This window comes from Sphaeramia orbicularis, chromosome 5, assembly GCF_902148855.1.
Source record: "Sphaeramia orbicularis chromosome 5, fSphaOr1.1, whole genome shotgun sequence".
NCBI classification, from domain to species: domain Eukaryota; kingdom Metazoa; phylum Chordata; class Actinopteri; order Kurtiformes; family Apogonidae; genus Sphaeramia; species Sphaeramia orbicularis.
The window spans coordinates 25286474-25303225 of NC_043961.1; the positions used below are offsets into that span (position 1 = coordinate 25286474).

The following is a 16752-nucleotide window of genomic DNA, read 5'->3' on the forward strand; positions in this document are numbered from 1 at the left end:
ATGCCCATGCTCTTAAACGAAAGCCCTTTTTAGATGGTACATTTCTTTTAAGTCTTTGTTCTGTTTTACTAAAGCCATTTTCTGTCTTACGGTCCTATTTATTTCTATGACAAAAAAAAAAAAAAAAATGAAAGCACATCTTTATTTTTTTCAACTATGACATTTTTTTTTCTTTTTTAATTTCTGTGAATGCTTTTATCATGTTTGGATATTTTAGTCTCTGTCTTTATATTCATCTTTTTTTTTTGTAGATGACAGGTTCCCTCCTGATGCTACAGTTGAATTCATCTTCTCCAGCGGACCAGAAAAAATGAAAGGTGATTATCTGAGTCTGTCTGCATCTTTTGGTGCATTTTATGTGCCTAATATTTGCCTTTCATTATGTTCGTGCATGTGATGTAATGATGTCTGCTTTGAAAGGTCGAGAATACCGCAAAAATGATGCCTCTATTAAAGTGGACTACAACACTTCAGACCCGGTGGTTAGATGGGATTCTTATGAGAATTTCAACCTTCACCATCAGGACAGCCTGGAAAGTAAGAAATATTCACACACAGACACATGTTACCTGTCTGTCAATATCAGTGATACCCTAATTTGACATTTAGTGGAGAAAATCAAATATTAAACTGCTGATTTTTTACATTATTACTAGATATCTCTCACACAAGGGGCCCTCTGGATGGAAGTCTGTATGCCCAGGTGAGGAAGCGACGTGGTCCAGGCTCGACTGCCTCAGCAGCATCACCTAACGGATGCCTTTCCAGCAGCCCCACAGTGAAACCCCAAACTCCCAGTCATCCCCAGTCTCCTACGTCCACCTCCGACTCCAGACACTCCTCAGCCCCCTCTGATCATCAGGAGGAACCCTCGGTGAATCACCCTGAAGGAAACGACAAAGACTCTTCACCGAGAAGGCCAGGTGAAAAGGATGGAGCAAAAGAGAAAACAAAAGGAAAAGAAAGGGATAGAGAGACGGCTATTCTAGATGATGGAGATCTGTCAAGCCCAGGTTCAAGGAGAGAGCATCCATGTTGTAATCAGCCAAAGTGTGGAACTATGGGATGGGAAAGAGAGAGGGAACCTTGCCTTCCTAACAGTCACTGTCTCGGTCGATGCAACAGCATTAAGAATCACCCAAAAAGTCAAACTCTCCCTGCTTTACCGTCAAAATCTGTGTCTCCTCCACCACCTTCAACTCATATGGAGCTCTGCCATCGCCACAGCGCCCATCCTTTACCAGAGTTACCATGGGAACGTCCACCCCCGCCTCCACCACCATGTCTCCACAGACCCTGCTACCCGTTTTCCACCCCTGAACATACCCACCCACACAGCCACACACTCCCAGCCTCAAACAGACTTTGCCCCGGTCAAGACTGTCACCTCTTCCATTTTTCCAGTCACGGCCCATCCGCTCATCTGTCGCACCAATCGCTGCCCTCCAGCCCATACAGAGAAATGTTTTTTGGCTCTCCAACTCCGTCCTCTGGTTGCCCCTGTCGGGACTGCTCCAGCAGGCGGGAGCACCAATCAGCCCCCATCAGAACATTCCACCCATTACACCCAGACCAATCAGAAAACCCACAGTGGTCCCAAGGAGCATCAATGCAGCGAACAAGAGAGGTGCCCCCTGTATGGGAAACTGAAAATCCATGGGAGGTGGCAAGGGAGGCAGAGTTCTGGCAGTGCAAATCAGCCATGCCAGCATTTCACACCTGCCACCCCCCCATGAATCAGAGTCCAACCCCGGATCAGCGTAGATTTGCATTCATACCTCACCAGAGCTACCCCAGCCCTCAGTCCCTGATGGATGTTCGGGACGGCGCCAGCAGTGGCTATCACACGCCTCCACAGCCCCACCACTCCTGTCCATGCTCACCTTATCAGTCGTCTCCAGCTGAGAGCCACGAGAGCCGGGGTTACGCCTCAGGATATCATTCTGGATCGGCCTCTCCCCTGCCTGGAAGTAGCCCCTCTCCTGGGAGAGGCAGGCTGCCCGACACCCCCTCCAGATCCAGAGACCAGCAGTGCACTGAGCATCAGAAAGGTGAATACATAAAGTGGAGTCAGATTGTTATGCATCACTTACAGCCTTTTCCTCATGTGTTGGTTAATCTGAACATGTTTTATTTGTCTCCTGTCAAAGTGGAAAAGGCCAGGGCTGATGTGGAGGATAATATATCCCAGGGTTCAGAGGGTAAATCAGACTCAAATGGCCAGTCGAGCACCCCTGGACTGGACTCTGATCATGACTACACACTCATTGGCAGCAGCAGCCCAACACATACTGAGGACAGGTAGGTCATCTTCACACAAGTGCAAAACATACCACAAAATAAAAAAATACAAGATAAATAAAAGGCTATAAAAAGGTATGAATGCTTTTTCTCTGGGCTGCACACAAGCAGCCTACGAGCACTGCACCTTTGAGTATGGGTGCACCTTTATACCTTCTTGCAGCACATCATTGTAGTGCACTGCAAAAAGGGGGTGTTTAAAAACAAGATATAAACTCTTAATCTGAGGAAAAGGGTACTCAAAACAAGTGAAATATCAGTCTATGCAGCAAGTTAATTTCACTTGACAAGATTTCTTGAATTAAGATTTTTTAATCTCGAAATAGGCATGTCTACAGATGTATGAACACTTAAAATAAGAAATTAACTCTTAAAACAAGATAAATTATCTAACACTTCTAAATCTAAGGGTTTTTTTTATATCATGGTAAGAACCAAATCATTTGCAGTGTGTATGTCAAAGAAGATATCTGCACTCCTAGGGACAAAAATGTATCTTTATGCGCTAATACAAAAATGTACCCATTGTGAAGGCACAGAATTGTTTCTTAATGAGGTGCAGCTCAAGTGACATGCAGTTTTGTACCTTTAGGAGGCACAAAAGATGCAGAGACTTTTAAAAACATTTACAATTATTTATTGAAATGGAATTAAAGAATTAACACTTCAATGTTACACTTTAGGCTTTTATTTCTTATAACCCTGATGTACAACAGTTCACACTGTAAGATACAGGAACAGAAACGATGATCCTATGAAGAAAATTGAAATATGCAGGGAAAGTTAGGAATTTATTTTTTTAGTTCTATAAGTGCATGAATTATATAGACCATATCAGTTAATCCATTATTACTAAAATACTCCAGAACTACATCTGAACCAAGGATGACCCTTATTCATGACTGTATGTGAAGGAGCACTCACATAAAGTCATATAACATTTTAAATCACAGTTTGTGATACTTAGCCAGAGCCTGAACTTTGTATCTGAAGATATATTGAATTTGGATGAATTAATACTGATGACCATCAAGTCTTTAATGGAATGGTTTCTAAACTGAAAAAGGTTAAGCTGACACAGTTGGTAGTATTTTATATCAGGGAGTAGATCCTCCCTGACCAAAGGACGTCTGTACTGAAACATACCCTGTCTTTTGTCTACAGTGACCCTTGTATTATGTGGGTATTATTATATTGTATTATGTCATTTGTATGGAACTTGTATTATGTAATTTATCTGGGTTCACTTCTTCTTTGTCAATCCCCTGCAGAGTCTGTTCAACTCTATACTGAGCTGAACCATTTGCAAAAGTTTAATAAATGATACTTAGACCAAACTTTGACTGATTTGTCCTGAAATTCCAAAACTAGTACTCTTCCTGTATTAATGATCTCCATTTTAACATGTTTTAACAGTCAAACACCCAGTCTGATTAGTTTTCAACAATTAATTGTTAACTTTAACAATTCCACACACATATACAGAACATACAACATAACAAGAATATTGAAACGCTCATTTGATATGGCCTTGTGCTGAAAATAAAATTTACATGCACATAAATGAGCTCATTATCTTCTTTCTGTTTTATGTTTTCTTCCTCAGTGCAACCCGTGACAGCACTCCTCAGAGCCAAGACATCACTACTCAAATGGAGTCCATCACTAACGATAATAAAACCGTCACACCAGTTCCATCAGAAACACACACAAGTTCCAGCATCTCTATAAACTCCACACAGTCACGAGCTGAGCAGTCCCAGAGCTCTGAGTGTAAGTCCAAAGCCGCCCAGGTCACAGGAGGTGCAGAAGGACCTGATCAGGCTTCAAGTCAAACTTCTATCATCATCACCCCGGTGCAAGTACAACTGAATGGCACCAGCCTTCATGTTGAGACGCCATCTGATAGCAGTAGAGCTGTATCCATGAACCCTTCTGCCAGTCCCACTTCAACACCATCCTCCCCAAACTCTCCTATCGGATCTCCAGAGCTGCAGTCCTCCCCCCAGCGCTCCCCTTCACTTACAGATGCAGCAGGACAGAGGCTGACACCGGACAGAGACAGCTCAGCCGACACAAAACCACCATCTCCTGTACCTGATGGATACCACACGCCTACTTTCCCCTTAGCATCCTATTACTACCCATTACTAAACGTCCCCCATGTGCCGTATACTGGGTACACCGCTGTCACCATCCCCCCCATTCAGCCGCCGTTGCCTGAGAAGAAGCGTCTTTCAGCCACGCCAGGATGCCTGAACGGACACAGCCATGTTCTCCGGGTGTCCTCTGCTCCTTCTCCCACGCACCATGTTAGTTTCTCCCCCTCTGTGGGAGAGCAGAGACGGGGGTCTACACAGTCCAGTGGGAAAGAGGAGGCAGACATTAGAGTCAATGCAAAGTTTGTCCAAGACAGCTCCAAGTTCTGGTACAAACCAGGCATCTCTAGAGACCAAGGTAATCCATGTTTGTGTCTCATCTTCACCAAAACGATCAAAAAGACACACTTATTTTGTATAAAGCACTGGAAAGTCAATTTTGAGCAGAAGTACAGGTACCCTACCAAGAATTTACTTTGGTAGAAGATCAAGTTACCAGCTCAGGGTTTGTATGGATGCTTGAAATCCTTGAATATGCTTCACTGCAAAAATCTAAATCTTACCAAGTGTATTTTTTCTCATTTCTAGTCCAAATATCTCATCACATTTAAAATAAGACATAATCACCCAAAGAGTAACTTTTCAGTGAGATGTAAGAACTTATTTTTAGACAATAGATCTTCAAAGTCTTATTTCAAAAAATCTTACCAAGGTAATTTTCACTTGTTCCACTGGCAGATTTTTTTTTTTTTTTTGCTTGAATTAAGCAAAAAAAATCTTGAATTAAGCACAAAAAAATGGAATTGAATGAATTTACAGTTTATCTTTTTTTTAATTATTAAAATTATTTAATTGCATCACTTTATTGTATGTATTTACTCGCCTTCATGACTGATCTTTAAATCCTCAATGTAGAGTTCCAACTGGATGGACTTGTAACAAAGCGACACTGGTATTTGTTCTTTCCCACTACACTCCTCCTCATAATGTGTCTTCTCTACTTTAGCCATAGCTGTGCTGAAGGACAAGGAGCCGGGCTCTTTCCTCATCAGAGACAGTAACTCTTTCCAGGGGGCTTACGGCCTTGCCCTCAAGGTGGCCACCCCACCTCCAAACGCCAACGTCACTGGGAACAAAGGTACCCATTAAGAGGTTTATGTTAATGTCACAGAGCTGGCAGAGGATTTTCTTGGCACAAATAGGATCACTTTACTCTTGCTTTTTTTCTAAACTTGGAATGTTACTCAGTAATAACAAGAGATGGATTTTGGCCTCAACATCACAGCCACAACTGAAAAATAAATGTCTCATGAAAATGACTCCAGAGCTGTTTCTCTTCAACAACAACTTTTAGCAAATATATTTTGCTATTTAAAGCTGGTTTCAATTAAGAAAAAGTTGAACTTAATTAAATCTTACATTACTATAATTTATAAGAACAGCTCTAATACTGGAAACAATTTTGAGATGCAAGTAACATTTTCCTTTGTATGTTTTGATGAATGTATCTTTGCTTTAATGCAAGAGAAATCCATTTTTAGAATATAATAATTGAATTCTTTCTAGTTTTTTTGTATTTCTGCATTTTGTTAGTTTCTGAAAAAAATGAGGCCCAGTCATCATAAAACTACAGTTATAAGGACATCTTTGTTTTTGCATCATGATTGTAGAACGGTCTAGAAGAACACGTTTCATCCTCACTGCTTATCATCTCACCGTCATCTCCTCTCTCCCAGGGGATCCACTGGAACAGCTGGTGAGACACTTCCTCATAGAAACTGGGCCTCGGGGAGTGAAGATCAAGGGCTGTCAGAATGAGTCCTACTTCGGTCAGTTATGTGGAAGAAACAACCGCTGCAATATGTTTCCCACATTCAGTTATGTATGAGATGCTGATACTGATGACTCTGACATGTAAAACTAACAATAACGTTGTGTGCCATTGTCTGTTTTATGTCTTTTCTCCTCTGGTAGGAAGTTTATCTGCCCTGGTGTTTCAGCATTCAATCACTCCCATTTCTTTACCATGTGCACTTCGTATTCCAGAGAAAGGTAGTACGATAATTGTTTCATAATAATTACTCCGAAGGGGAGGCGAGGGGTATTGTTTTTGGTTTGGTTTGTTTGTTTCTGCATTTTTCTGTGGTTGATTGATTGGTTGAAGTCATACCACATTTGGTTTATAGATTGCAGGTGACCCAGAATAGATGTCATTACATTTTGGAAAAGCAGGTCAAAGTTCAAATTTAATCTGTGTTTTTAAAATCTTTTTTTCCAATTTACTTATAATGGGTGAAATTTCACATGTCTGTAACAGCAAAATTATTGGTTGAATTCATACAAAATTGAGTTTAAAGGTAGCCAATGACCCAGAATAAGTGTGGCCACATTTTGGGAAAAGTTGGTCAAAGTAAAAAAAAAAGTATGAATTTTTTCAATCTTTTTTTTCTTCCATTTTCTTGTAATGGGTGAAATTTCAAATGTCTATAAAAACATCAATTTTGTTTCAATTTACTTCAAACTTGACACATATATAGAGGCAATTGATATGCTGACACGCTGATACGCATAGACATGATGACATCAGCAGGAGTGATGCCAAAATAAGGTACAATAGCCTAAATGCAAAGGTTTGTTGTGCCTGGCACCACTTGTTTATGTATTTTTTCTCAGTTATGCTCAGTTCTCTGTGTGTTAAATGTACTTATTATGAGTTTTGATTGTTATTTAACTGAACACTGATTCTTTCAGATCTGGTTGGAGAGCTTCAGGAGATACAAAGTGCAACCAGCACAAGCACAGCAGCTGACCTCCTCAAACAAGGAGCAGGTTGTCCACACACACAGACTCACTTGTATAAATAACTCTAACATCATGTTGTACAATATGTTTGCAGTTCTTACATTTGACCAGCAGGGATTGCTCAAGCCTCATATTTCTCATTCTATTCTACCATTTCTGAAAAGAGTGTATGCATATTTATTTTCGAATATGTGTCTACTCTTTCATGAAAAAGCTTGTAACGTGCTCTACCTGAACTCTGTGGAGACCGAATCATTAACTGGGCCTGAGGCAGTTTCCAAGGCAACCAAATGTACTATGTCACTGAACCCACGTCCAGTCGCAACAGTCGTCCACTTCAAAGTGTCTGCTCAGGGCATCACTCTCACAGACAGCAAAAGAAGGTAATTTTTTATTGATCAACTTTACAGATAATATATTTTAAGCTATTGCTGCTGTTGTAACTCTAATGTTGTGTTGTGTTTACACAGGCTATTTTTCAGAAGACACTACCCAATCAACAGCGTTACCTTCAGCAGTCTGGACCCCCAAGACCAGAGGTGAATCACTGAGAAATAACAATAAAACACTCATTCAAAAAAAAATCCTACAAATAAAAATATATGTGCTTGGACATACTATCATAATAGCATATTATCTCTAGTAAAAGCAGTAATATTTGTGCTTTCTGCTTTCCTCATTCACTTACACTGACTTATATTTCCTAAATATAAGCTCTGTTATGTTACTTGTCTGCTTTTTTACTCTAAGAAGTGAGTGAATATTGCTTGCCAAAGTCCTTGTTTTTCATGTTTTTCTACATTTTGTCTGTGTCTCTATGTTTACCCGTGCTTCAGGTGGACTAATTCTGATAGTACGTCAAGCAAGTAAGTTTGTCTCTCAGTGTGTTTTCATTCTGTGTGATTTCACCAACTGGAACTATGTGCTACTTTGCATGGCTGTTATAAACTATTATATGCATCACTCAGACTCCTGGGAACATAGGTGGGCATATATCCGTCTAGTGTACTGACTCTCCCATTTGATAACTTCTTGTTACAGAATGTTTGGGTTTGTGGCCAGGCGGACGGGCAGTGCTACAGAGAACGTGTGCCACCTGTTTGCAGAAATAGACCCAGAGCAGCCAGCTGTGGCCATTGTTAACTTCATCAACAAAGTCATGTTGGGACCACAGCTACGCAGATGAGGATACACAAGCACCTAATCTCTGGACTGCTGGAAATCTTGGACATATTAATGTAACAAAGACTTTTTTTTTTTTTAATTAAGTGTGAACATATTGTTTTTTTGCCTTTATGTTGGTGGCACCACATCCTGCTAGGGCTTTGTGACTGTTATAAGAGATCTATGTTCTTATATCTCTGTGCTACATCAGGTATTGTTGTTTATGTGTAAACTAACAAGAACTGAGGAGGGTGATAAACCTAAAGTTTGGTAAAATTGTGCCAAATGAGATTAAAAAATGTTTTGTTTTTCTGTTCATAAGATTATTGTCGCCTTGTTTATGTGACATGTTATCAAATATTAATCATGACGCACAAAAAAAACTTCACAACTGCTTGAGTGACAATCTGCAAAGCACAATTACACTATTTGTAGTATTTCCACCTCAGTGTTTAATAAAAGCACAGGCAAAGTGGTCTAGAAAGTTTTCAGTCATTTAGTAGATGGTAAGGGCTATGTTTTGGAGAAAAGGTCATGTTACTAGAATATCTGCACTGATGCAATATGAAAAAGTGTGACAGAAGTGATTGAATGAGGGAAATTATGTATTTGCATTATTGGATTATAGAGACTACTTTAACTGGTTGCATACTGTACATATTATGAACAATCTGCATTTTCTTTTCCAGTGCATCTATATTTTTAGAAGTATGTTCTAAGTACTGCAATGCTACCTACAAGGGATTTAATAAAATGCTACACATGTGAAAATGTCAAAAAGAAGGAAGCCTTAAAACAGAATAAATACATGTTAATGATGATGGAGCATGGATATGAGCAATCATAAGTGAAATACAAATACAACCAAGCCTTACAATCATAATGGCAGAGTCACTATCAACAAGTCCTGTTCCTTTTTGGTTTTCGCATGTGTTCCATTTGTAGTTACAATATATAATTAGAAACTTTTATTGAAGAATGAAGCCTTGCTTTAGGCCAAAGACTGAAATTGTGTCAAGAACAATTGGGTGATTGATTTTTTTTTTTTTTTTTCCACAATATCTTTTTATTTGGTATTTGGGTGTTTTCTATAAACTGAGACAGTATTAAGACCACAGCACAATGCTTATTTTTCATAATGTATTTTTATGTGAAAGAAGTAATATATTTTACACTTCTTAAAGTAGAGGAGAGTGAAGATTGGTGTATGTCATATTTGACAACAAAACGAAGCTAATAAATTATAGCAAATGGAACCGTATGTGTCGCTGTTGTTATTGTCTGTTCACAAATTTTGATCTTACACTATAAGTATATGATCTTGTAAATGGAAACAAGTCAAAAGGATGAGGTCCCACCGAGATTTGAACTCGGATCGCTGGATTCAAAGTCCAGAGTGCTAACCATTACACCATGGGACCGGTTACGCTACAGAGGCAACCACATCTCTAAATGAATAAAACAGACTACGTATATTACGTTTCCTTTCACCAGTGTTGTACGGTTTGGTTTAGAGGAAGAACATTATTCCTCAATGTACTTCTTACCACACGGTACATTATCAGGGGACTGTAATTCTTAATCTGACCGACAAGGCCACGTTTCGGTTTATAAAAGCTTTAATGGCCGCCGCTAAACTAGCTAACTAAGCTAACCCGGCTAACTGTGAGAAGCTAATGTAACGTGCTATGTGTATTAACATTACGTCGGCCTGTCAAATAACAATGAGCTTCTTAGTAATATCGATATTTACACGTAGAGCCGGAATACCACGTCTGTCAAGGCCTTAGACGATTTGTTTCACCACTGCAGCTAGGAATCATAATACTCTTAAAAAAATGAGGCGATCCCGCTAGCTAGCTACGATTATCCGATAAAGCCTATCAAAGTAAAAGTCTCCTTTTCAAAATAAAAGTGTAGATTATAGTGATGGGACTTTTGACTCTTTGAAGGGAGCCGTTCAATCAGGAGCCGTTCACTGAAAAGAGCCGTTCAAAAGACTGGTTCTTTTATGTTTTTTTGTTTTTATGTTTTTTTGCATTATTTTGAAACACCAATGTTTTAATGACTAAATAGGCTACATGTGATGATTGACGTTATATTTTAAAGGTGTTTAATTGGTGCGGCAGTAAATATTATCTTACCATGAAAAAGAATAGTTAGTTCAAATGTGTGGGCTAAATACATGACATAAGGAGTGACATTAGGCAAATGCTGGAATTTGACAAAAACCATCACGGTACATTATGTGGACTAGTCTGTAGCCTAAAAATGAAGAAGAAAATAAAACATTTTCTTATGAAATAACATTTTATTCTCCTCAAAACAAGAACAATAAATGTGTGTAAACATACAGAAAAAATTGCATGAAACACAACAGTGATTAATCACTGCAGTTACTTAAATACCTGAACTATAGTGCATTTCTCAGAACAAGAACAGTAGGTTGGTGAATTGACAGGCAATTGGACACTCCTTCCTTAAAAAAAAAATAAAAAATGAACAGCTCTTTACAAAGACTCGGATCCCATCGTTCATTTCAAAGAGCCGTTCAAAAGATTTGATTCGTCCATGAGCGTCACATCGCTAGTAGAAAATACTACTAATACTAGCATGTCAGCCCGGACTGTGCGCGGTTACCCCAATAATAAGCCATGGATCATCAGTGACCTGAAAGCACTTTTAAATGATAAGAGGGCTATCAGGTCTGGAGACAGAGAGGAGCTGAGGAGAGTGGAGCATGGACTCAGAGAGATGCAGAGGACATGTAAGGATTCTAGCAGAACAATGTGAGGGACATGTGGACAGGAATGATGGGAATCACAGGGATGAAGGGAAGGGACAGACAGACAGACAGCAGGGAGCCTTGAGAGAGCAAAGCACTTCAGAATCAGAATCGGCTTTATTCGCCAAGTATCTTCAAAAGAATACAAGGAATTTTAATCCTTAAAAAAAACCCAAAACAACTATGCTCTCTCTGTACAACATTGTCAACACCCGCTAAAAAACTACAACTAAAACAGAGTTTAACCCTTTCATGCACGAATTATGAAAACCTTAGTCAATTTTTGAAGCAAAGAAACATGTATTTAAAATGCAATATCATAAAGTGATAAACTGTGTGAAAACTATGAAATAAATTTTTTTTGAAATGCAGCTAATCTGATGTTTTCTCACATTTGATCATACTCTAATACTAGTTATTACTCACTTCATGGAGATAATATGCAAAAAAAAAAAACTTTTTAAGAAAATGTTTAATTAAAGTCTAATGACAACTAGCACTTGATTTAGATTCAACATGTTACCGCAGATCAGGTGTATATAACAACTGTAAGTGTTCTATCTGCACTCCTCTCTTTTACTTTATTTTAATTGATTATTATTCATGTTTATTGATTATGTTTTAATTGTAATTGTGTGTTTTTAACCTGTCTCTTTTCCATTTTTGTAAGGCATGTGGATGAATTGTACTATACGAATAAATTTGCCTTATCAAGAACTGCAAAGTTACAGTAATTGTATGAATGTCAGTGTATGTGATGATGCATAAGTGTCCACTGTGTTGGCTGATATGGAACTAAAACAACCAAACCCATGAATATACAAGAGAACAGCCATAGAATACCTGTCCACTGTAGTGACCACTATACATGAAAGGGTTAAATAAAGTAAAAAACTTTTGTACAAAAACGTGCATAATCATGTAATTTAGAAATGTGCAATGGGAAAAAAATGTGCAAGGAAAAAGAAGAACAGTCAACAGGTTGAGGCTGTGCATGCAGTATTGTTATAATAACCGGTTTTTCAACAGGTTTAGCTCACCTTCTGTCACCCCCCCCCCCCAACACCCCCTGACTCCTACACACCCACACTGTCCCACATGCTTCAACCTCTCACATGCAGCAGCTGCACCCTCCCCCACTTCTCCACCTCCACTGAGATGTCATCAGGGAGGTCCAGATGACATCTCCCCCAGGATACTGAGGACCTGTGCCAGCCAGCTGTCTTCTGTCCTGAAAAACCTCTACAACCTGAGCCTGAGTCTGGAGAGAGTACCGGTGTTGTGGAAGACGTCCTGCCCGGTTCCTGTCCCCAAGAAGTCAGCTCCATCTGACCTGGTCGACTACAGACCTGTAGCTCTCACCTCTCATGTAATGAAGATCCTGGAGTGACTGGTCTTAGCCTGGTTGAGGCCACAGGTGAAGACGGTTTTAGACCCTCTGGAGTTTGCTTATCAGTCCCATTTGGGAGTTGATGATACTGTCATCTGCCTGCTGTAGCGAGCCCATAAGTACCTGGATGGTGGAGGAAGCACTGTAAGGATCATATTCTTTGATTTCTCCGGTGCTTTTAATACCACCTTTTTATACTTGTAATTTATTATGTATAGTGTGTACTTGTTCTTGTGTTGTATTTCTTTCTGTTTGCTGTGGTACTCTATTTTTATTGTATGTGTGTCATACTGCTGCTATACTGTAATTTCCCAGTAAGGTACATCTATCTATTTATTTATCTAACTTTAGACCAGTGTTTTTCAACCTTGGGGTCGAGACCCCATGTGGGGTTGCCTGGAATTCAAATGTGGTCACCTGAAATTTCTTGTAATTGATAAAAATAAAAACTTACTAATAAAAATTATATGGTGAGTTGAGAGAAAATCACAATATATAAAAGACATGACAAACTCTGAAGCTGAAACTGAAGCACTGTGGTACTGTTTATCTTTCAAATGTTCCTTGTCGCTGGTTTCAGATGCTGCAGCGCTTTCATGATTCATAGTTTGAGTTATTGTTTTTTTCAGTATTAATTTGCAGCCTTGAAAAAACAAGTTTGACTGACTGTACGTATCCTGACCAAGGAAAATAAAATTCTCACTTTGTGCAGTAATCTCAACCTGGCTTTTCTTCCTCTGTCCATAAAAATATACATTATATAGACTAAATGTCAACTAAAATTTACATTTATTTGCAACATAGTATAGCAAACTATTGCATGATCAAAAACACAATTTTAGCAAAAAAAAAAAAAAAAGTCTCTGTTTTGAATGTCTGGGGTCGCTAGAAATTTGTGATATTAAAATGGGGTCAGAAGCCAAAAAAGGTTGGGAACCACTGCTTTAGACCATTTTGCATCTGTAACACTAATCTACAAGTCAAAGAGAAAGGTGGGAAACTTCAGAAAGTTTAGATAAAAAGTCCCAGTTGGCTATAGTTTTCAACAAATAGAGAGAATGAGAGAATGAGTATCACAGTTCTATGTCTTAACACTGTCTGCAAATTAGAATCAATTCACTTTTTGGATTTCTTCTACTTATAATTATACACCAATCTATGTATAGCACTTTATCATATATTTTAAAAACATTAGTCTACCAGCATTTTTATCATTTGTTTTCCAGTTCATCTCATCCAAGTAGGTTCGATTTAGTATCACTGAAGAGTATAATTTCCACCAGAAACTGTAAACCAGTGTATTTGCACATCCTAACAAGCAGACAAGATACAACAGAGATTTCAAGTGTTTGCATTTCCTCAAAGACCAGGGTTAAAGAGTTGTTTGCTCGGGTAAGAATGGAGTTGGTTTGGTTCAACCAAACCCATATGCTATTATTAGGTCCTTCCAAGCACCTAATAATTAACCAATACGAGTGTGTTCCTCAGCCCAGTCCCTCAGTCTCAGTTGTTTTGCAGACTCTGACTCTATTGCTAAAAGGAAGTTGACCAAGTTAAAACATTTATGGATTGTCATTTATGTAATACACTATAGTAAGGACCTTCATATTTATACAGTATATTTAAGCTTTGTTTCTGAGGAACTGTTCAGAATTATTTTTGTGTTTGGCTCAGATATGACTCAGCCAGTAGCATTTTTACATATTTGTACTTTCAATCTGCAATTGGTGACCACTGAACAAATGTTTTTCTAATGCCATAGTAAGGAACAGTTTACATATACTGTGTAAATGCTCAGTAGCCTGATATGTAATGAGTAGTGGTGTATTGCTTCATTCTCCCAGAAGAGGGAACTAGAGGGACTTAAATCAACCATGCTAGTAGTGGTAGTCAGCGCTCTGTTTTACAGCTCCTGGTGAGACTCCTCAAGAAAAACATCGAACTACAATTTTAGCGGTATCTGTGAATCATGGATCACTGTCAGTCTAACTCAGTGGTTAAATCTAGAACTTACTGCAACTGTACTTCTGTTTCCAATAAGTCTTGGTGCATTATGAAGTGAACTGTAGGAGTCCAGGAACTGCTTCCACCCCTCTCGGCTATCTTCTGAGGTATTATAAAAAAGAAAAATAACCTTTGATCTCTTAAGTAAATATTTGAAGGAGACAAAAGAATTCCAAAAATGCTGAGGATTTGCTGCAATACAAAACTTAAGAAGACAACAATGAAAAATGGGGTTGAGTACAAACCGTAAATAACTCATTTATATGTACTTATACTGTTTGTAAGTTTCTTATAGAAAAGCTTCTTTTGCTATTATAAAATAAAGCACAATCAGAAGCCATTGCACAAAGGATACAGCAATAGGTTTACAATAAAATCTATGCAGGAAAAACATGATTGCACTTGACAATTACTACTTAATTCTATATTTTATTATTATTATTATTACTACTACTACTATTATATAAGTTATTAACCTGTACCACAAATGTGAAAATTAATCATATTTTGGTAAACACTAGTACTGTAATCAAAATGTTATATAATTGCAAGAAATGTACAAATCTATCTGCATGTACAACAGTCAGGCACCTCAGGGACCAGTTAATATAAAATCAAATTCACCTGAATAAAATATAACTCCTACAGGAAAGTAGCAGGACACATAACAGTTCAGATTCTACAAAGTGCCAACCAGTGTAAACAGGTAAATTTAACACTGTGTAAGGGCCCAAGTGCTGAAATTTAACCTGCTAAGAGAAGAGTGGGGATATACGGTTTCCTTCAGCCATCTCCTAGAGTCCCAGTATTTAATGGTCTGTGAGAAGTTTCACTCTTTACATCACCTGCTGTACAGCTTTACAGACCATGATGGAACAGCTTGGACGACACAGTAAAGCAGCACATGTAGACAGTATTGAAGATCTTTGGAGCCACGCTGACTTTTCAACGTTAGTCAGTAATGCTGACCCAAAGGATGTTGAAAGTGCTGACTCACTCTACCTAGAGTCTATTGAAAATAATGGTTCCTCCTTACGTACGTGTCTCCTCTAACCTCAATGTTCTGCACCATATAGATCAGATCTGAGTAGAGCTCTTAAGTGAGGAAATTTACACATGTAACCATTTTGACAGGTTCTCATTGTGGTGTGTTCCATATGGTACATCTAATACATATCTTAATTTTACATAATTACTGTACAGGTCAGGATTCTGAAAGCATGCTATTACAGAAGGCAAAGAATACATGAATTGCGTCAGTCGGTAACAAGTGGTGCCAGGCACAACAAACCCCACTCCTTGCACATATTGTAGCTTATTTTGGCATCGATCCAGCTGATGTCATAATTTCTATGCATGTGCTGATGTCAGCATATCAATTGCCTCTATATATGTGCCAAGTTTGAAGTAAATTGAAACAAAATTGATGTTTTATAAACATGTGAAATGTCGCCCATTATAAATAAATGGGAGAAAAAAAGATTTTAAAGATTCATAAGAAATTTGAACTTTGACCTACTTTTCCCAAAATGTAATGCCATCTATTCTGGGTCACAGGCAATCTATAATCCCAATTTGGTAGGAGTTCAACCAATAGTTTTGCTGCAAGAGTGTTAACAAACAAACAAACCGAACCAAAACCAATACCCCTCACCTCCCCTTTGGGGGGGCGGGGTAAAAATGCAAATTACTATGCTGGTGGTTGCGGTGTCATTCAGAAAGTGGTGGAGTTATGTGTGAGAATTTCCCTGCACAATAAAAGGCTCTGATCTCTATGTAAATACATGAGTAAAGGTACACATTTAACCTAGTTAAGAAACAATAAAACTCAGAAAATTAATTTAACCGATACAACTTTTGATTTATTACAACTTGGTGCTGTATATGAGTCTTCCATTTCCTATTGCACATACATGTTGTACGTTTCTCAGTTTTAGAGATTTATGGTTCACTTTATGACTCAGAAACCATGCCCTTGCAGAATGCTAGAAATAACTAAATTGCTTGAATCCCTAAAAAAATGCAGATTACAGTGCTGGTGGCCATGGTGTCATCTACAAAGTGCTAGAGTTATCTGTGATCTGCTGGCACTGGCATGGCCGTAACAGTCGCTCTAACACTTACTCAAGGCTTAGAGTCTGAGCGGAGGAAGTGCCAGTGTCCATCCTCACCATGCACCAGCTGTCTGGCTGTCAGCATATCCAGAA

The 16752-nt window shown here is 38.7% G+C and overlaps 1 protein-coding gene and 1 non-coding gene across 6 annotated transcripts in view; one reads left to right on the plus strand and one right to left on the minus strand.

Annotated features, from left to right (window-relative positions):
• The window catches only part of LOC115419835 (tensin-2-like), a 35879-nt gene extending 26252 nt beyond the window's left edge, over window positions 1-9627 (plus strand). For 4 of the 5 annotated variants that reach the window (XM_030134873.1, XM_030134877.1, XM_030134878.1 and 1 more), the window contains 13 exons: window positions 252-317; window positions 421-537; window positions 657-2051; window positions 2151-2301; window positions 3908-4758; window positions 5407-5538; window positions 6137-6229; window positions 6375-6452; window positions 7152-7229; window positions 7417-7585; window positions 7673-7741; window positions 8039-8068; window positions 8244-9627. In XM_030134873.1, coding sequence (XP_029990733.1) covers window positions 252-317; window positions 421-537; window positions 657-2051; window positions 2151-2301; window positions 3908-4758; window positions 5407-5538; window positions 6137-6229; window positions 6375-6452; window positions 7152-7229; window positions 7417-7585; window positions 7673-7741; window positions 8039-8068; window positions 8244-8388 — 3374 coding nt within the window. In that variant the 3' untranslated portion in view covers window positions 8389-9627. The remainder of the gene's footprint in view (window positions 1-251; window positions 318-420; window positions 538-656; window positions 2052-2150; window positions 2302-3907; window positions 4759-5406; window positions 5539-6136; window positions 6230-6374; window positions 6453-7151; window positions 7230-7416; window positions 7586-7672; window positions 7742-8038; window positions 8069-8243) is intronic. The other variant, XM_030134875.1, reaches the window with a different exon arrangement.
• An 88-nt stretch (window positions 9628-9715) lies between these two features.
• trnaq-uug (transfer RNA glutamine (anticodon UUG)) lies at window positions 9716-9787 on the minus strand. Its single transcript has one exon. It is a non-coding gene; the product is annotated as a tRNA-Gln (tRNA).
• Between the last annotated feature and the right edge of the window lie 6965 nt (window positions 9788-16752).